This window comes from Aptenodytes forsteri, unplaced genomic scaffold (assembly GCF_000699145.1).
Source record: "Aptenodytes forsteri isolate BGI_AS27 unplaced genomic scaffold, ASM69914v1 Scaffold236, whole genome shotgun sequence".
Taxonomy (NCBI): domain Eukaryota; kingdom Metazoa; phylum Chordata; class Aves; order Sphenisciformes; family Spheniscidae; genus Aptenodytes; species Aptenodytes forsteri.
In genome coordinates, this window is record NW_008794456.1 from 388608 (window position 1) to 408754 (window position 20147).

Below are 20147 nucleotides of genomic sequence, written 5' to 3' on the forward strand. Positions count from 1 at the left end.
GGTTGGACACATGTGGGTAGGGAAGCTCCAGGCTCCACTGTTTTGTGATGTAGTTCTTTATTTAGTTCTAAAGCTAATTCCAGACAGGAGAGATTTCTTCCTTCAGCCTCTCAGAGAGAAGAGTCTGCTGTTCTCCGTATGCGAGAACATAGGATTTAATAAAAGAACGGTGCTGTTAGCTAATTTAAAATGAAGATGTCGAAGCCCTTCGGGAATACGAGATATCCCCTGCTATACCAACTTAATTTATTAAACTTGTCTTATTTCTGTATTGCAGAACGAAGTAACGGTTATTTGAAGCTTGTGCTTTTTTTCTTTTAGGCGATTCTGCAGCTGGATAGTCCCAAGTCAGCCAGATCAATGTACAGCTTCCTGAAGCAATATCCGTATAACATGGGTGAGCATACATTGACCTGTACGTTGTCACCCAATGGAGAGTCCGCTGAGGTAAGATTTCTTCTTTTCAAGAATACATTATTTTTGTGGAGTAGAACCGCCTTTCCACGAAGAGCAGCTAATGGTGACGATGTCAGTATTTCCTTCACGGTTTGCTGTCGTTGTGGATGAGAGTGAAAACTGTGCAACAGCTGGGAACTGGATCAGCTGGTCTGCGTTCTGGGATGTGGCATAGGCGTGAAAGCGTGTGTTGCTGTTTGTCTTTCTTTTATATCTCTCTATTTTGCAAACTTACATAGAATCTCATCTCCACCGATGAAAGTATTTCTTAGTGAAAGATGAAGAGAAAAAGGAAGAAAGGAGGAAAGCAACTCTTTAGTACTGGTTAGAAAAGGATTGATAACTGAACTTAGTACAGTTTTTTTCTGATCTAGTTTGATTCGTCTTTAGCAGTTTATCTGCTTTAGTCCTCTCGATTCCAGACTCAGTTGCTATGTCACCGTTGGTCTGTGTGCCCACAGCTGCTTCCATCTTCTCTCTCACAAATGGAATTACTTGCAGTATTGAGCAGCTCCCGGTTTACTTCTGGTGATTTGCTGAAGGAACAGCAAACTGCAGCAGCTGTCCAACACCGGAGAGGAAGGAGCTTAGTGCATGTTGCATTGGATGGGTAAAGAGCATTAAGCAAGAAATGCAAACGTTAGCCACGTGCTAATAGTGTTCTGGCTTCCAAAGTGGAGAACGTAAATCCAGATGTTGGTGTGACCAAAATGCGTATGGGGTTTTTTTGTTTTGTTGTTTTTTTGTGTGCGTTTGGTTTTTTTTAAGTGATTGTCCATGTAAATTCCATTCCTGGAGCTCTCATTCCCTGTGTGTTGCTGTTCCTTTTCAGTGGCATGACTTTGGGATACCATTCAAACAAGAGGATGTGCCTGGAGGCACAGGGCATCCTAGTTGGGTTTTTTTTCCCCTCACTTTTATTCATCACCGGGGAAAGTTTAATGTCAGGTGCCTAATGAGAACAAGCGCATCGTTCCACTACTTCCACAGGGAGGAATAAAAGTCATGCAGACGTGTACTTCTACTTACCGTGCTGACAAAGCTGTCAGTATTATTTGTGCTGAGCATCACAACGAATTTCAACTTCTTTTAAACAGTAGGTTGTGTACTGATCATTGGCTTGTGTCATAGTTCGTTCTCTATTGTGTTGTCAATTTCTTCCGCTTTATGGAAAAGCGTCCTTATTTATGAAACCTGTAGGGTAGCTGTACGGTGTTTAGGATTCACGTTTTTAAAGACGTACTGTGTCCGTAGAGATTTTAGGTGTACATTTTTGGCGGGGGTCTCCTGCAGTAGTTGTCGAGTTGCATCTGTGATGGTTTATACGCACGGCGGTACACAACCAGATGTGATTTGGGCACACGCGTTTTTTGAGCGGATTCATCGTGCCCCTTTCCAAGTAAATCAGCAGTTACTGTGCACGTGGGGGCCTAGCCTGTGTAAAATCAGTTCGTGTTTTACCTTTCTGCGAGTGTGACCATTCGAAATGTCTGCAGAGATTCAGTGATCAGCCTGCCTTCCCAGCTCTTCCCACCCTGTCGTTCTGGGCCTTCGTCCGTGGCTGAAGGGGCATAGTTTGTTCATGAGGAGCAACCCTCCTCCATTAAGGTTTCTACTATAGCCTAGAGCCGATATAATAACACTGAAAGTGCTTTTTAATTACACATTTGATTCAGAGAACGGGTTTAACTTTCCTTATGAATGCTGTGTCTCCACCAGATGCGTGTGGTGGTGTGGTACCGTCGGTACGGCAGGGGTAGGGTAAGGTGAGCTGGTGTGCGTCCCTCGGGACCTCTGGTGCAGGGTGGGGACCCGCTGCAGGTGAAGCACCGATAGCTAAAATCTGGCGAGCGCGGGTGCATAGTGCTCTTTTCTCTTCTGCTAGGTGTAAGAGCCTGGATTAGATGTTCCAAGAGTGTTTCTGTCTTTCCTCTTCCCCACTGCAGGGATGATTCTCCCCATTGCTGACTCTCTTTGTATAGGACAATGTATGTTCCTCTTCCGAGCCACTTTATTTTGTATTTCAGTTCATATAGTGAACTTCAGATCATTTTACAGAACATAAATTATAATTGTGCTTGATGTCAGCTGCCTTTAAGAGTAATATCTTTTATTAGACTAACTTTGTAGCTGAAGAAAACAACCAAATCTTCAGGCTTATGAGCCTTTTCTCAAGTCTAGAAAATGTAAGTAATAAGGTCCCTTAGCACTGAAAAATAAGCAAAATACCATTCATTAAAGTGCTCGTGCTAAGGAATGTCTGTCAAGGATGCATTGTGGGAACACTTTGTGATTCGAATCTGCTTTTTATAGCTGTTCCCTATATCTTGTGTAGCAACAGAATAACGTGCCTTTGTCACTACAAATGTTTCATCAGGGCAGAGTTCAATGCCAACAAAGAATGGCATTCACACTCTGTTTTCAAAATAATATTTCTTTCCAGCTGCACGCTTTGGGTGATACAGAGCGCTTGTCTGATTTAGGGAGGTTGGCCAGGCAGATAGCGGTAACCGATGCCAGTGGCATGGTAACAGCAGTAATGTAAGTGCTTGCTTAATCACATTATAGTTTTGTTTCTGTAATTTTGCTGATAATGTCTGAATTTAATACTGCTGAAATAACAAAAATACGGGGAAACTCCTGTAACGGTGAAGGAGGACGTGCAACTGGAATACAGAATCACAGAGCATGGCTGCAACTGGTGTCATTCCAGTCTTTGTCAATGCGACTGTCACAGCTTTTGCACAGATGTTAAAATAAATCTGTACTTTGGAGACACACTCCTAAGCTTTACTTTTATCTATATCTGAGGTGGAGAGGAAAAATGCCTGGTCACACTGATAAGAGGGAAAACTGAGTTTTTCCATCTGCTGCTCTTCACTGCATTTTGAGTGTGCTACCTCTTGTCCATCTTCTCGGTTATGTTGCCAGAATCTGGATTATGTGCCTAGGTACCACAGGAACATTAAGCTTGTAGCTTCATTTGCCGTAAGCTATTTTCTCTAGGAGCCTTTCAATCAGAAGCTAGTCTGAAGGAAAAACCAAATCGTTTTTAGTTCATTATAACATGTTCAAATTACTTTTGGCGCTTATCTCTGGAATAAATGTTTTAAGAAAGGGAAAACAGAAGGCTTTGGAATTATGTGCATAAATAAAAGATTAAAGTGAATTCTACGTGCACTGAATTTATCTGATGTTCTTTCTAATAATGATAGTCCTCAAATTAGTTTGTAGAATGCCTTCAGAAAAGAGAGAGAGATTTCAACACTGAAGGGTTTTTTTTGATTGCTTGGACCTATGCTACTAACTGTGACAGCTGCAGAGCTTGCATGGTTTGTGGTTGTCTTTTTTTCAGAAGACTTTATTTCATTTCACATTTATTCTGCAAGTTTATTCTACATAACAGCAGAAAGGCGTAGTCCTCCTACAAGAAACGAGTGCTACATTAGCAGGTTTTAAGAAATAGAAGCTGGCCTTGGGTTTTCTGTCGACAATCACTTGAGTTGGAACATAATTTGTCTTTAGAAAAGGTGTGCCAGTGTTTTCTGTATAATGCTTACGTGTCAGGCTGACTGTATTCACCCTGAGCTCTGCAGCCGTTAGCGTCCTCGCCAGCACAGGAAAGAAGGTGCTGTCTGGGAAACGATGCTTTTAACATCCCTCTCCCCCAAATATATCACAGACTAAAAGCTAATTCTGCTCACAAACACGACAGCTTTGAAGATGAGACGAACAAAACAGTTGGTGGTATGCCACGTGTTCTGTCTAGCAAACTTTTAGTAAAATCTCTTACACTGCCATGCACTTTTATTTGTCATCTTACGAAATACGTGTTCTGTGGGGAACAGTTTTAGAACAACTTACTGTCATTTGATCTTTGAGGTGATACATACCTAAATTTGGGTTCGTGATGTTACTAATTAGCTGGGTTATGCAAATTCTGTGCTGATGCTTCTGAAAGTCATAGATACTGAACCCTGATTTTTGCCTTTCAGGCTGAAGTTGTGAAAAAAGACGTGAAGAAAGAGGAACCAAGCAAAGGAAGGTATGCCTTTCAAGTATTTAAGGGTGTTTTTAATTTATCTGTATTGTTCATAGAATGCGTATCTAAGATTGAGCAGATTGCTGAGCCATCTCTCTAACTAAGCTTGATGAAAAGGCCCGCTGTGAGATCCAGCAACTGTTACCTGCTCTTACTTCTTTCAAGATTTGTGTGTTCTGTGTGCGCAGGACGTGTAGTGTATTGCTGTAGGGCTGTAATGTTTGTGATTTCTTTGAAATCCGGGGCTTTCAAAGAACATGGACAAATGGGGTGAAATCCTGTTTTCTGTATAGCTTCATTGAGTTGTTATTGTTTTACTAATTATGGCCAGGATTTTACCACAGGTCCTGGAAAGTATGTTTGGAAATACATGTTGGTAAGACAATTTTTTGTTGTATTTAACCATGAAGTGATTGCTTTATTTCATCCTACAGCCTTTTCCTCTGTCAGAGCACCTGGCTCTATTGTTTCTGTTTCCAAATGCTAAAAATAAACTGAAACTTTCTTGTTTAACGTATTAACATTAACTTCATGCTGTGATACAGGTCCCTGAATTGATTTTAAAAAAGTTTAGATGCTATATTAACATCAGAACCTAGAAATGGGAAATGGTGGTTTTGGTATGTTCCATTTAAAATTGTTTTACGGACATTGCTTGTAGTAAAATTTCTAATTGTGGAATAACTATTTGTTGGTTTTAGTCTTGATTATGTTTTTTTTATAAATGGATAGACCATTATAAGAGTTCTTGTTAACAAATATGACGCAAAACACCTTCTGTGACTCAAATCCATATTTCTGGATAAGTTTTATCATTTAAAAGAACCCCCAAACTGTGTAATAATGGTCCTAAACTTCAATTTCAAGTAATGCCGTTCCACTATCATGAACTGTTACTATATTTCCAAAATCTGTTTCTTTCAAAAGTAAAGTTAGGCAGTCCTAATTTAATGCAACTGCTACTCAGGCCCTAGTCAATTTTGGAAGCATTCAGTTTCTAAACTGTCTCTGACTCACACGTAGGTGGACATGCAGGTAACCTTTTTGATTCCAGACCGGCGGGCTTTAGCTAGCGGTGGTAATTAATCAAAACAAGTGACTTTTACATGAATCCCAGCTGCTGCCCAGCATCCGGCTGCGGCTGGTGAACAGATGGGAAAACTGACATTTTTCCCTACAAATAATGTCATGCACATTCTCCTTGTCTGAGGCAACTGTCTTTTCCTCGTAAGCTTTTGTGACCTGGTCACTTATTCTTTTGAGTTACCTTTTATTGAAGGTATTTTCTGCTTCTTATATTGTTATATATGGGAAGACCTTGTCACGTGTTTCTGGGGAGGGAAGGAGTAGCAGAACCTGGGGAGCAGAAGGGACTGCCCTCTCGGTTGCCTGGGGTGATGAGGTGATCTTGAAAACTTTTTTGGTATGCTTCTGGAATCTCAGTTGTTGTCCAGCCCACGTAGGTAGTTCATCTAACCTTGGGGCTGAGCTGACCGACGTGTTTATGTGAATGCCTTTGCTCTTTCCAAGGATGCTGATGCCTTTTGTTGGGATTTATTTTCCTCAGCTAAAATAGCTGAAACTTTCCTTGGCCAGGTTAAGAATCAAGGACTATTCTACTGCTGCTTTTAATCCTGAGCTGACGTGTAGGAAGCAGGTTGTGTTTCCGTTGTGACACAGCCTCTGTGCTGGCATTTCTAGAACTGAACTCCAAGCCTTTCCCTCGCTAACTCGGGCAGTAATGGCTGCGTATGGCAGCTAATGCAGGGACGTGCTACGCAGAAACTGAGCAGCAGCTATTGTTGGTTTCACCCTTTACGCTAACTTCTGTGCAGGAAAATCTGTCTTGCAGGTCTACGTGCTGTTTTCTTTCCCAATGCCTAACAGGTCTTTTAAGTGTTACTTCAAGCACCTTGATGCTTCATCAGGCTCACTTATCTTTATCTCTGCGCATTACTGCTGCTGCAGAGCTCTCCTTCCACTGCTTCCCAGTCCGGTTTGAATCTCTCAGTGTATTTCGGAGACCACCAGGGCTTTGTGGAAGGCACAGAGTGGGCGCTGGCATGAAAAGGAGGCATAAAGTCCTGAGGCTTCAGAGACTAATATCTCATTTGAATTGTGTAGAGGATAAGACGTGTGTGCTACTCGCTGTAAGCTGTGCAGTTAGTGTATGGTTCCAGCGTTCACTGACACTTTTCCAATCCCTGCAAAAAATGTGTAAACAGAGGCTGTGGGGTATGGTTTAGCAAGGCATTAGAGTTTGTGTTTAATTAAGCTTTCTACGCATCAGTGACAAACCTGGGCTTTCAGAGCTGCACTTCTAGGCTTTGTGCTCTGACTTATCCAGGTAATGTTTTGCTACACAGACACGTCAGACATAAATCTCAGTGGCCTGTAGGATGCTCAAATAGAAGAGAAAATTAACTGAAATGGTTTTTGCTTTTGGAACACAAATAATGTTTAATCGATGTCAAAATATCTTCTGGGTTGTGACTGAGTAAACCAGTACTGTGGCATAAAAAGCAGATCAGCCCTGACTGCTTAGCCACTCATGAGGCACACTTACCCCAAAACATTTGCAGGTAACAAGTTTAAATTGATTACAGGTCTAAGAAGCCTGTTAGAGATGAGCGTGATGTTGGAATGAGCAAGGTTGCTTTTCTTTCATAAGACTTCAGTTACTGTGAGTTGGGCCGCTCGGGCTCTGGAGGAGATTCCCAGCATTTTGTGGGGCACGTCGGGGAGCACGCACACTCCATCGCTCCTGCGAGCGCTGCCTGCCAAGCCGCAAAATGCCGCTGCCGGCCTGCCGCTTTGCCAGGGGAGGAGTGCCCTCATATCGTGCTGCAAGTGTCCATCTGATGCATAGTCATGACGTATTGCATCTATGCCGGTTCTAAATTGGTGGTGTGAAAGATTTTGAAGCAGAATTCATATCCCTTCTTCTCTCTCCTCTCGCCTTTTGTAGCAGCAGAGGACAGTGCCCTCAGGTCTGGAGGAAACCTTCGAGCTTGGTGGTTTTGTTGTGCTTGCATAGCACAGATATTAACTGAGTTTGCCTGTTTTCATCTTTCTGTTGGCTCCATGTATTGTGTCTTCGTCTCATTAACCCTCACATCTGGCCACTTTAAGACTTAACATTTTCGTCAGTGCTGAGTTCCATTTGATCTAGCCTTCCATTTTCTTGCTGACATCATTCATGCTGGGAGTATTACCAAAATGGCAGGTTTCTCTGCTCTTTTTTTATTTTCATGAAGGTTTATACAAATGTGCACCCTTTATTCATATACATAGGTTCTGAGAAACCATAGTACAGGCTGCTCCATTGTGCATAACCACTGATTAATTATGTGTGTTTGCTGCTTTTGTGTTTGTTTCGACACTTAGCGAGATTGTCAGCATTGGTATTTCGGCACCTTTCCATCTAGAGATGCATGAGGTGTTGGGATGCTCGTTTCCTCGAGCTTTGTGGGAAAAGGGGCACAGACATCTCTAATTTCAGTGTCTCCCAAGACCACCTCCGGAGGATTCTTTGTTTCAGAGAAGAATAATGCACTTACTGTAACTCAAGTTCTCTGAAAAGCGCTATCCTCTGCATTGTCATCTTGGGCTTTATTATCCTGGGAGCTGACAGTGGGATTATACAGTGGAAACAGAGCCTGGCCAAAAGGAGCCTCTCTGCATGTATTGTGTTCCCCGCTATTGTGCGAGGTCAATGCAGTTTAAAAGCAAAGCAACCCCTCCCTCCCCCCAAACCTGAACCAAAAAAAATTAACAAACTTCAGACTCCTAGCTACTGGAAGAGTTCTCTAGGTTGGTGACTACAGAGTCTGCTGTCTTCAAACATAACAAAACTCTGGTAATCCCTTTATACAGCGAAACCGAAGCTTTATTTTCGCTGTGTATGTGCTTTCACAGTCTGCCTTGCATCAGGGGATCTAAATTTTAGGAGCTCATGCCAGCGCTGAGGTCACAGGGCACATCTGTAGTGAGTGCTGCCTTGAGAGGTCTGACTACGAGTAATGTAATTCGAAGTGTAAGAGGCTTGCGGTACTGAGGTGGATTAAACAGAAGCATAAAACTAATCAGCTATTTGCCTCAATATTGTTAACCATTTTAACACTGATAGGCTAGATTTCCAAATGCTAAGCACTAATGCATCAGGAAATCCCCCACCATTGGCGTCAAGAGGTTACTGGTAACTGTAGAATTCTCAACATAGTTTGATTTCTTCTGTTTTTTTTAAATGCATTTAGCTCTGGCTTGAAAAAATATCCAGAGGGATCAGGAGTGGTGCAAACAGCAGCTGCTAATCCTCCAGTAGAGCCTAGTGTGGCAAAGAAAGGACCCATTTCCATCTCTAATGTCAAAGACGAGATGTCAGCAGTACAGATAGAGCCCTCTGAGTCCCATCTTGAAAGAGCAGTAAGGGAGTCTGCTCCAAGACTGGCAGAAACGTCTGTGGAGAAAGTGGGCGCTGGAGTTGAAGCTGCTGTGGCATCTGTCAAATCCGTTGCCACCGAATCATCTGAAGCAAAGTCAGAAGAGATGCTGCTGCTGCCTTCCAGTGTGGAGAAGGAAGAGGCAGTTAAAGATAATGCTGAACCAGAGTTGTTTGAATCTGCTGTTGTATCTGCACCAGAGAAGGAAATTAAAGAGAAAGATGAAGAGTTGTCTGCTCCTGCCATTGAACGACCAGAAGAATTGTCCGATGTGGGCAAGGCTGAAGATGTGCCATCAGATTGTGCTGCGAAGCCGGCAGCAGGGGATGCGACAGGGGCCATCCCTGAAGCGGTGCCCCCTGGTTCTCATGCAGCTTCAGTGGAGATGGTGTCATCTGTTGTCACACAAACAAACAACAAGTTGGATGCTCCTGAAAAAAATACTGTTGCTGATGCTGTGAAAACCGAACATAAAATGTGTGTAACTCCAATAACGGAGAAGAAATCTGTACTTAAAACTGGGGCGGCCATGGAGAAGAAACTGGATATAGCTGTAGCAGACGCAGAGGTGAGACCAGAAGAGTCTGCGCTCAAAGTTGGAAGAGCTGCGGAGGAGAACCCCGAAAAGCTTTTGGTCAAGACTGGGGCAGAGACAGAGAAGAAACTTGAAAAATCTGTGACCAAGGTTGGGGCCGCTATGGAAAATGCTGCAAATGCTGTCAATGAGAACAACGAGGGAAGTTTAATCAAAGCCCATCAAAATAAAGGAACAGGACCAGCAAAAACTGATGAAACCTGCAAAGCAGTTATGTTAAACTCCTCTCTATCTGTCAAGGAATCTTCCTCTGTTGGTAAAACGATTTTAAAGGCAGTGGTGTCTCTTCCGGATATATCAAAGTCAAGGGTTCCAGTACGGAGAAATGAGCCTTCCCTGTGTAAAGGAGGGGAGCAGAAAGCTCCCTCGAAGCCTGAGACCCGAAGCCAAGCAGCGGTGGTGAAGAAAATCGCATCAAAAGAGGAGGGTCATCCACGACCTGGTAGCAGCCGATCAAGCCTGGGAGATGGCAGCGGCAAATGTAAAGTGAGCAGAAGTTCTGTTGTTGATGGAAAGGGAGGCAATGGGAGGAATTCATCTCAGCAAGAGAAGGACTCACGAGTGGAATCTAGGGCTAGTTCAAAACAGTCTCAAGAGGGAGAGAGTAGATCATCCAGCATGAAGAAAGACAACAGCAGCAATAAGGTGAGGAGGGCAGGAAGGCCGGTTCAGTGTGCCTGATCAGTAACTAACTCCATGCTTCTCTCAGATGTTGAGTATGGGACGATGAGATTATGTTCCCCTTCCCTTTTCCATAAATCACTCAGCTGGTTTGGGCCAACAGACAAGTTGGAATAGCGAGATGGCGGGCAACCAGTTGCTTTTAGATGCAGTGTGTGCAACGCAAGTACGTAACTGGTTTGAAAATGCTACTTGGAAAAAATTGCAGGAAGGTATTTTTGAAGCGAGTCTTTATTGAGTGTCATAACTTTATGTTCTTGGATTAGTTCTGAATGGGAATTAATAAGTTTTCTGTCCTTTTGTGAGCTGGTATTTGCTTTGTCAAGTCCTGCACAGACACTGGTTACTGAAAAGAGGCTACTAAGCAAGCTATTACCTGTGACTTGTTGCTAGAGACTGTATGCCTGGACTCTACCACTGACGGTTGGCTTAGTTCTGTATTTGCCAAGCATGTGATCAGAAGCAGCAATCTGGACAACTTAAGAAAGTTCATTAAGGGAAAAAATAGCTGATTTTTTTAAAAATTATTCTTTCTCTTGTGGACAAGTTAGTTGGCTTAACTGATTTCATGTGAACTTTTGTCTAATTTTGCAGGCTTCTGTTGGCGGCAATACTAAAACTTCAAAAAGTGGCACTAGCAGCAGTGCAAAAGAAAAGGAGGTAAGGATGTAACCATAAATGAGCTTGAAGTCAGATTGTCTTGAAAGCATGTGTGTGTGTGTGTGTGTGTACTAAGAATCTTTAGCGTCCTTCCCTAGGGAATTTTTTGCGTTGCTAGTTGTTACAGACTGTGGGCATAAAGCTGTAAAGACAAGTAATTTGGAAGAGAAACTTAATTCAGGAAGTGGGTGTTAAGAGGAGGTATTTTTTGGTCTCGGATATCATTTGTTTGAGAAAGAGAGAATTAATTTATTGGATCCCCAGCCGCCTGCATAAGATCTTTATTCATCGTCACACTTGTGAGAGGAGGAAGGAAGGCTGAAGTCTTCTAGCTCTTTATAAATGATTTTGTACAACAGGAGGTAGTCAGAACATCTCCATTCATGGGACCTCTTCCATGCAAGGATATTTCCAGTGGGTTGTTCTGCAAAGCAAGGATGATTGTACATTTTTGGTGCAGTGTTGGTTTGAAGAAGAGCTTGGGAGCCTATAGGCTCAACTGCTCAGTCTGCATTTTTACAGGAAGGTAAAAAGAGATACCCTCTCTCTCTCTTAGATAGCTTGGGCTTTGGGAAAGAAAAACAGAAAGAAGGTAATAAAAATCCATATTGATGAGTTTGTAGAAGTAGTGTTACAGGATCAAATCAAAGATCTACCGGGGGTCCCTATGGAAAAGGGATTTCCGACATAAAGTTGGAGACCTGAATCCTTTTATTAATCTTTATCCACATAAACTTACTGCATCACCAGCACAGTGTGTTTGTGAGGTTGGTGGTAGCGATGGTCATAGAGAACGCTTTCATATCTGATGTTCCAGATGTGTTTGTTAATCCCCGAGAGGAAATTCTGCACCTCTTGAAAAGGGTTTTGTAACGTCTATTACTTCTTACACCTTTATTCTTCACTGTTGTACAGCTGATAAGAACCAAGATCTGTGTTCTCCTTTTCGTGGGAGAAAGAATACAGTAATGTTTTTGATTTCAGCTGAAATGTAACCAGATACATTCTTTCTTTTTCTTCGCTGTGCCCACCTTGCATTAAATATTCCTCAAGTTTCTGCATCAGAAGGTGGGTGGAGGCACACGTTATTCTTGGTATTCGTTAGCTTTTTAAAAAAGAAAGGGAAGAAAAGGCATGTAGCCTTTGAAGTTCAGATTACTTTTTCTGCTGGAGGATTGTTTTTAGTATTTCTTAGCTGCAGTCTGACTCTCTAACAGAGGAAAGTTCATCTCGCCTTGGCCTTAAAGTTCTGCTTTAAGTTCACTCTTCTTGTGTTAGATACGGACCAGTATTTGATGGTAGGATGGAACATTTTGCAAAAAAAAAAAAAAAATTCAGAATCGTTCATTGAAGAAATTGAATACATAATTTGTGGTGCAATGGATATTTGGATGCGTTTTAATGTCTAAATTTATTAATTGACTTAAGTACCCATCTTACCCACGCTATCCTACCATCCCGATTATAAGAGCATAGCTATTTTACAGTGAACAAAGTATAATGCTCTGTTCCAAAAACATGTCTATTCAAATAACCTAAAAGTAATTTGGGTTAATTCACTCTTCTGTTAAATTCAGCATTTATCCATACATCCTCCTCCAGATGTTCTCAGCTGCATATGGCATTAAATTGCTGCTAATTCTTTCCAGTGGTCCTAGAATAAATTGTGTGAGCCCTGATGGAAGCTGGCATGGTCAAACTGCAGGGTAGGAGGAGTTTCAGGTGTAAGACATGCTCCAGTAAGAGCATGCCACTGACCCAGGAGAATTAGAAAGGGGTCAGGCTCTGTCATCTTAAACATAAAAATACAGTAAGGCATTTGCCAGAGAGCTGGAGCTTGCCCCCTGGCCCCTAACGAACGACGGCTGGCACAGGAGGAGCAGCAAGTCTGCCAGAGCGTCTGTGGGGCTAGTCAGACCTTAACAGAAAGGAGAAAATTATCTCCTTCTACGTGTTGGTTATAGAGAAACAAAGGGAGGTTCCAGTGCTGGGAGCCCTTTTCTAGGCTGGAGCGTAGGGCCATCGGAGAACCTCTTGGAGAACCTCTCTGAAACAGAGAAGTTTGTTAGGAAATTGAAACCACAGAGGCAAGGTAAAACAGTGAGTAGTCACCAGGACACAGAATGACTTTGCTGCATCGAAACATCTAATGTCGTCTCCTGTTTTGTAGCAGCGGCCAACAGCAGACACTTAGGGAAGAGCATGAGATATGACACAAGATAATAGTATTCTTGAAGGATACTCTGGAGGTATTCAGATTTTCACTAGTCTTCCTGCAAGTGAGTGCAAAAATATACATGAGTATTCAGGGCATCGGCCCAGTTCTGTTAATAGACAGATTTCGCCTATTCATCCGCTGTGTTTTTGAAATATGCTTTGGGTTTCTGAATTAAATCTGCTTACTTAACACAAACGCCGATAATGAAAACTCTTCGACATGAGACTGAAGGCCTGAAAATTGTTTTCTACCCTTAAGTCAAGTTGCATTTTTTTTTTTTTTTTCCCCTTCAGCCAGGTTCAGCATGTAGATATTTTTCATTAGGCACTCTGTGGACGGAGGTGTTTGTGTCACTGGGTGGATGTTAAACTCGTTCCATTCACATTTTTACACTTCCTAGGAAGAAGAGCTCTTTCCATTTAACCTGGATGAATTTGTTACTGTGGATGAGGTCGTAGAGGAAATCGAGTCTCCCGTTAAAACGCGGCGAAATCCACCGAGGGGAAAGAGAAAAGATGGTGCTAAAACCAACTCCTCTTCTGAGCCTAGTTCTAAGAGGAGGAAAGGGAAAAGCTCCATAGCACGCATTGCTGAAAGCGAACTCTCTTTTGTCACTTTGGATGAAATCGGTGAGGAGGAGGATGTGACTGCACAGCTAATGGGAGTTGCTAATTTAGAAGCGCTCAGTGACCCGCAGGGCCTGGTTGTAGTGGATGAAGTGATGGAAGAGGAAGAACTTATGTCAGAAGCAGTGAAGGATCCACAGTCGCTTGTTACTTTGGATGAGATATCTGAACAGGAGGACATTAGTTCTCATAAAGACATCCCTAGGTCAGTTTTTGAGGAGCAGGATTTGAAAGCCGAGCCCTTGGTAACTGTAGATGAAATCGGCGAAGTGGAAGAGCTGCCTCTGAACGAGCCTACGGACTTGAATATTGAGGATGTGCTGAAACAGAAGGAGGATGATAAAGTGACTGCTGAGGATACGGGGGATTGTGCTTCCTCCCAGGTGCCTGATGATCCCAGTGCTTTAGTGACAGTGGATGAAATACAAGAGGACAACGAAGATAACCCTCTAGTGACTTTGGATGAAGTTAACGAAGATGAAGATGATTTTCTGGCTGATTTCGATCGTCTAAAAGAAGAACTAAACTTTGTTACAGTAGATGAAGTTGGAGAGGAGGATGAGGAAGAAGAAAATACTTCCCCAGGGAAAAATCTGAACGAGGAGGAAGACGATGAAGATATTGTTGCCGTTGCAGGACCAGAAGAAGAAGAAATTGCTGCCATTGCAGGACCAGAAGAGGAGGATATTGTTGCTGTTGCAGGACCAGAAGAAATGGAAATTCTAGGAGGGATGAGTCCAGAAGAAGAAATTATTGCAATCTCAAAGTCAAAAGGTAAGGAACTTCTCATAGTTTCTAGAGGGGAACTAGAAAATAAGATGCTTGTAATCAGTGCCACGCACAGAGACCCTTGTAGCAAATAGAGGAAACTGAAAAACCCCAAATCTCTGACAAAGTTGATGAAAGAGATGCTGGGGAAAAAAACAGCGTTTTTTTTTTCCATCACGCTCCATCACGCTCCAGGAGATGGAGCGTGAGCAACGGCCTGAAGGTAGGATATTTTATTAATGCATTTTACAATGCATCTTCCTTTTGATGTAAAATGAAGCTGCATAGTGATTTGCAGTGTTCATTTGGAGTTTATGATGGCTAAAATTGGGGAAAATAGTTTCTTTTCTCGCTTTTAATGCAAGGCCTGGTAAACTACCTAACACAGATTATTTATAGTCTGTAATTACAGGGCCAAACTTTACTGAGGTGAGTCAAATTAAATAGACGCACAGATACAAAGACGTAATGGCTTCCAAGCTGGATCTAGAGGAAAAAATGTAGAACATCATCTGTAGCATGGAATTAGCAAAGGGTTAAGAAAGTAGTAACACAGAGCCAAGCAGGGAGAGCTATATATAACCAACAGACAGAAGGGTTTTGGCCAGAGCGTGGGTGAAGGCTCTACGTGATGCAGTACGCTAGTCCCGAGTTTTCTTTCTGTCTCTGCTGATGTGGCTGAGCACTGACGCAGCACCTTTTGTTCTAATGTTTTGGAAAAGCTTTTCTCCACTCATTGCGTAGCAGAGGCAACCGGAGTAGTGCAGATACGGAGGAGCTGCAGAAGCAGCAGACGTCTTGCTTAAAACAGAGTATTTTAAACTTCAGTTTCTGCAAACATTAGGAAAGGGATTAGTTGACTCTATACACACCCAAAAATATTTAAATGTTTTATATTATTTTAATCATCTTAGTGTTATAGAACATAAGCTTCCCCATGATTAACAAAAGCATTTACTAAAAATGCAAAATATTTTCTATGTTCTATTAGCAAGTTAGCTGTAAAAAGACCTCTTAAAATATCCAAGCCCTTGAGTTGATTTCTGATCTAACTGGTAGTGACAAATTACAATAAATATATTTGATACACAGTAAATAAGTATAGTATTTTACTATACTCGGTATAGTAAAAACCTCAGGCAAAAGAGGTGGCTTAGGAAAGGACTAGTTCCTCTTGAGTTTGAGAAGTAGAACAAGAAAAGTGGGAAGGAGAGGTTAAAGCAGGTAAAACCGTATTTGTCAAGTCCTAAAATCTGACTCCAGCAGCGAAATAGGAAACGGTTTATTGCTTGCCTCAGGCCAGCAGTGAAAAGGAGGGCAGTCAGTCTGCAGCTGGTAAAGAGCCAAATCTGAAACTCCGTGTGTTGATGATGCGAGGAGGTACTCACAATCTGCTGAAACATCTCGGGGATGCAAGAGTGGTGCTGTCTGCGTTCCTTCGACAGCTTCCTGGTTTTTGTTATTAAGGGAATGGACTTACTGCGTTAACCCTGTTTAGGACATATAGGTATCTAGATTATTTGAAGATAGAAAGAAAACAGATATTTTTGATGTGTGACTCTTCACCTGCCGGTTGGACTGCTTTGATAGTCTAAAAAACAAACACCTTGTTTATCTTGTATTAGAAGAGACTCTGTCAAATTCCTCGTCTCCAGAAAAATCTTAAAATGTTGATTTTGATCTTTCCTTAGAGCTGGTTAATCCGGTAACGCATTCGGTAGGCTCTGACTGGTTCTGTAAGGAAGCTGAAACACTGCTGTTGGACCTCGAGCTAGATTAATTCCAGAAAGCTTGGTGGCTTGTATTACAAAGAAGTTGAGATTTGTGCGATCGTAATCGCAAAGTTGGTTTGAAGCTGCTGATAAGAGCTGTAGGGGAAGGCGGCTGAGAGCGGCGGTGGTACTTCTGTGAAGAGTGCCGTGTGGTCAAGAGCGCTTTTGGAGTCGTTCTCCTTAGCACCGGGGCTGCCTTTGGCAGTCTTGGCCGCGGGATTGATGTCAGGAGTTCCTGAAAATTGCTTTGTGGAAAGACCGAACCGGATAGTGTAGAAAACAGTTTGCTTCAAGCAGTAACCAGCCATTACAGCTAGGTACAGAATACCTTTAAACTAGCGGATACCTTTGTTTAACGTGCGTTTATGGCCTCCAGTAGATCAGCTGGGATCAGGAGATAAAGAACCAGAGTCTAAGCGGAAGAAAATGGCTTCTTCAGATGCATCAAAGACGCAGAGTACTCCAAAAGGTAAAAACACAAAAGCCCACCCCAAGTGCTCCGTACTTTTCTTGCTGGAAGACAGCTGTCTTGCCCGTTTGAAAATGCCTCCTTTGCCTCGTTACCACATTTAACTTTGAAGTCATGGCCCATAATTTGTGTTTGTATCTTGGCTCCTACAAATGCATGTTTAACAAGTTTCTGCTGTCGGCTTAATAGCAGCAGCAAAGTTGAAAGTTCTTTTTTTCCTAAAATTTAATTTACAAATATGGGCTAATGTATTTATAATTAGCACAGTGCACTGTAATATCTGTCTACTGTTCTAATCCTGTTATGAGTTTTATTACCAACTTTCAATCTATAGGAAGGAGGGAACTGCTTACATTGTTTTAAAAATGTGTGTGTATATATATATTCTAAGATCCTTATCTAAAATACTTTTATATAAAAGCTACTGATACACTTGAACCGTAAAAGAAGTTGCTAGGAAAATACAGATCCTTGCCTGATGGCTTGTGCAATGTTCTCCGTGACAGACAATGCTTGCATAACACACTGCAGGACAGAGGTTAAACTTGGCAAATGAGTTGTATATAACGTACTTTAAGGTCAAAAGACGCTGAAGTAGTTGCAGTGAGCTTCAGATCCAGAAGGTCAGTTGTCCTATTCTCAGAAAAGTATGTCTCGTTCTCTGTTGATTGGAAGTAGGGCAGGTGACCAACTCGGGTTAGAAGCCTAATTTTTTGAATGCTGAAAAAAATGTAACTAACTTCCTTCCAGTAATAACAAATTCTACAGATTTGGCTAAAGGAATCTGATTTTTTTAAATTTTTTTTAAAGCTGTGTTTTGTTCATGCTTTAATTTTTTTTTTTAAAGCTGTGTTTTGTTCATGCTGTTTGTTCATGTTCATAATGTGTGCTGTCTCTTCAGATTTGGATTACCTAGTTCCAAAGGCAGGCTTTTTCTGTCAGATCTGCTCGCTGTTCTACGCAGATGAAACGTCTGTGAAAAATCACTGCAAGACACCGCTTCATCAGCAAAATATGGAGGTAATGCTGAAGCTTCTCCAAACACACAGAGGTGGAAAGAATATCCTTCTAAAAACGTTTGCTTTAACGAGTGCTAATAATTTCCTAGTGGCATAGGAAGCTCATATTAATACTTTTGAGGGGTTTTAGTTTTAAACTCAGACGCAGGTATTGTTAAATTAGTCAAGCTCATCGCCTACATAAAGCCTTCCTTACCTAGGAAGGCCTGGGAATAGCTGTTGTCTTCCCTTCATTTTTCAAGAAGCGGTTTTTAAAAACGATGCAGTGATGTGTCCGAAAGCACGGTTTTGTCAGATTTCCCGGCTTGCTGAAGCTGCCGACTGGCTAAAAATACCTTGCAGATATAAAATGACCAAAAGCTCAGTTCGGCAGCCAGAAAACTTAGGTTTGGGGTCAGAACTCCATATAACAATAGGAATAACATAGCAGTATCTTCTCACTGGCTGCCCTTATTTCTACAGAAATTCATGGCCAAGCAGAAGGATGAGGATCACGATGGGGAAGAGCAGAGTTCAAGGTGATCGGAGGCAAGAAGAATTCGTTCAGTGAATTAAACTTAGGGTCCAGTCAATTTTGTGTATTTTGTTATGATATAATTTGTAATTTTGTTTCAGAAACAAGCATTCATGTTGTATAAATTTGAGCTCGGTATAGAGAGACTAAAAGAAAAACGTATGGTGGCTTTGATTTGTATATCAAATCATCTGACGTGGAAGAGACTTCTTTTACAAGTGTCGACATGAAATAAATGTTCTTACTGTATAGTTAACACCAGGGGACTGCGTTTGGTGTGATTTATTGTGTTTTGTTAACTCTCTGGATCACAGTGGAGACTAGGGAGGGAATTCGTTCCAGAGATCTCTCTCTGGTGCCGCTTCACAGAGCTCTCGGCAGGTGAAATTTCACAGGCTGCGTACGCTCCATACCGCCCCGAAGCAGTGACCCTCACGGTGAAGATTGCAGCGATCCTGTGGATTGTTACGCTCCCTTCAGCCACCTTTTTCCGACCGCCTCTGCAGTCTCACGATAGCCTCGGGAAGGTAAAGCCGAGGGCGTGAAGGGGAGCAAAGCCTGTTCCAGCACTGCGTTAGCGTGCCTGCTGTTACTGCGGTCAGCCAGGGAGGTCACTGTCCCTTGCTGTTTCTCCTTGGTGACGGAGTCTGCTTGTTTGTTTTGGGTTGTTTCTCCCTAGTTTGTTCTGGTCTGTAGGTCAAAGCCCGTGGAGCACTCAGCAGCATGGCTGAAGTTTGTAGTCTGCTCTTGAACGTTCCTCGCTGCTCAGTCTGTGTCTCTGGCTGGCATGCTCTTGACAGCGGATCGCAGTCTGGATCTTGATTGACTTTGCTTTGAGCTTTTATTTTTCACCTAGCCACTTGAAATTTATTTAAAAGACTGTTTTTTAAAATCCACATTTTCTCTGCCACTCCTTCAGACATTGGGTAGTTGACTTTGGCTGAATTATGTTCCTGGAAGGGGAGTACAGAAGTGTTCCTACATGTCCAAGGAAAATGAGGGACTTTGTGGTTCTACCTGGTGGTGATACTACAAGTTGTACCTGTGCCATAGAAATCCTTGTGTCTTCAGACCGCTGATCAGTAAAGTACTAAAATAAACTGAACTTCAGCAAAGGAAGCACCCACATGTAGCTGTTGTGAAACATGTTCCTTGATGGGAGATGATCCAGGAAGGGAACTGGGGTTGTTTAGCCTGGAGAAGAGGAGGCTGAGGGGAGACCTCATCGCTCTCTACAACTCCCTGAAAGGAGGTTGTAGTGAGGGGGGTCGGTCTCTTCTCCCAAGTAAAAAGCGATAGGACAAGAGGAAAGGGCCTCAAGTTGCGCCAGGGGAGGTTTAGATTGGACGTGAGGAAAAATGTCTTTACTGGAAGAGTGGTTAAACGTTGGAAGAGGCTGCCCAGGGAAGTGGTGGAGTCCCCATCCCTGGAGGTATTCGTGTAGCTGAGGCGCATAGGGCCATGGTTTAGTGGGCATGGTGGTGTTGGGTCGACGGTGGGACTCGATGGTCTTAGAGGTCTTTTCCAACCTTAGTGATTCTATGATTCTAAGTCCCTCAGACTTGCAGGACCTTGCTGCTTCAAGACCAAGCGTATGCAGAAAGAGGTGCTTGTACTTCATGTATTGAAGGTGTCGAATGATACTGAGCCGATAAACGTCTCTAAATACCTGTCCACCGCCTGAAGTCCGTGCCGTGTACGTGCAAAGAGGACAGAGCCTGCTCTGAAGGCTCCAAAGCGCGAAGGCTTTGCTTCAGGCTGTCCCTGCGGGTGACGGAGCAGTTTTGCTGTCTGACAGGCAGGTCATGTGGGAAGTCGTGAACAGAACTTCATGAACTGCAGATTATTTTTGTTTGGGCTTTTTTTTTTTTTTTTTGTATTATTT

At 42.6% G+C, this 20147-nt stretch overlaps 2 protein-coding genes across 2 annotated transcripts in view; both read left to right on the forward strand.

Annotated features, from left to right (window-relative positions):
• The window catches only part of ZNF638 (zinc finger protein 638), a 40942-nt gene extending 22418 nt beyond the window's left edge, over positions 1–18524 (forward strand). The window contains exons 17-24 of the mRNA XM_009290709.1: positions 322–447; positions 4452–4501; positions 8755–10180; positions 10811–10876; positions 13495–14494; positions 16637–16729; positions 17631–17749; positions 18211–18524. Of these exons, the coding sequence (XP_009288984.1) occupies positions 322–447; positions 4452–4501; positions 8755–10180; positions 10811–10876; positions 13495–14494; positions 16637–16729; positions 17631–17749; positions 18211–18270 (2940 nt within the window). The 3' untranslated portion in view covers positions 18271–18524. The remainder of the gene's footprint in view (positions 1–321; positions 448–4451; positions 4502–8754; positions 10181–10810; positions 10877–13494; positions 14495–16636; positions 16730–17630; positions 17750–18210) is intronic.
• The window catches only part of DYSF (dysferlin), a 118199-nt gene continuing 116427 nt past the window's right edge, over positions 18376–20147 (forward strand). The window contains exons 1-2 of the mRNA XM_009290710.1: positions 18376–18397; positions 18632–18789. Of these exons, the coding sequence (XP_009288985.1) occupies positions 18376–18397; positions 18632–18789 (180 nt within the window). The remainder of the gene's footprint in view (positions 18398–18631; positions 18790–20147) is intronic.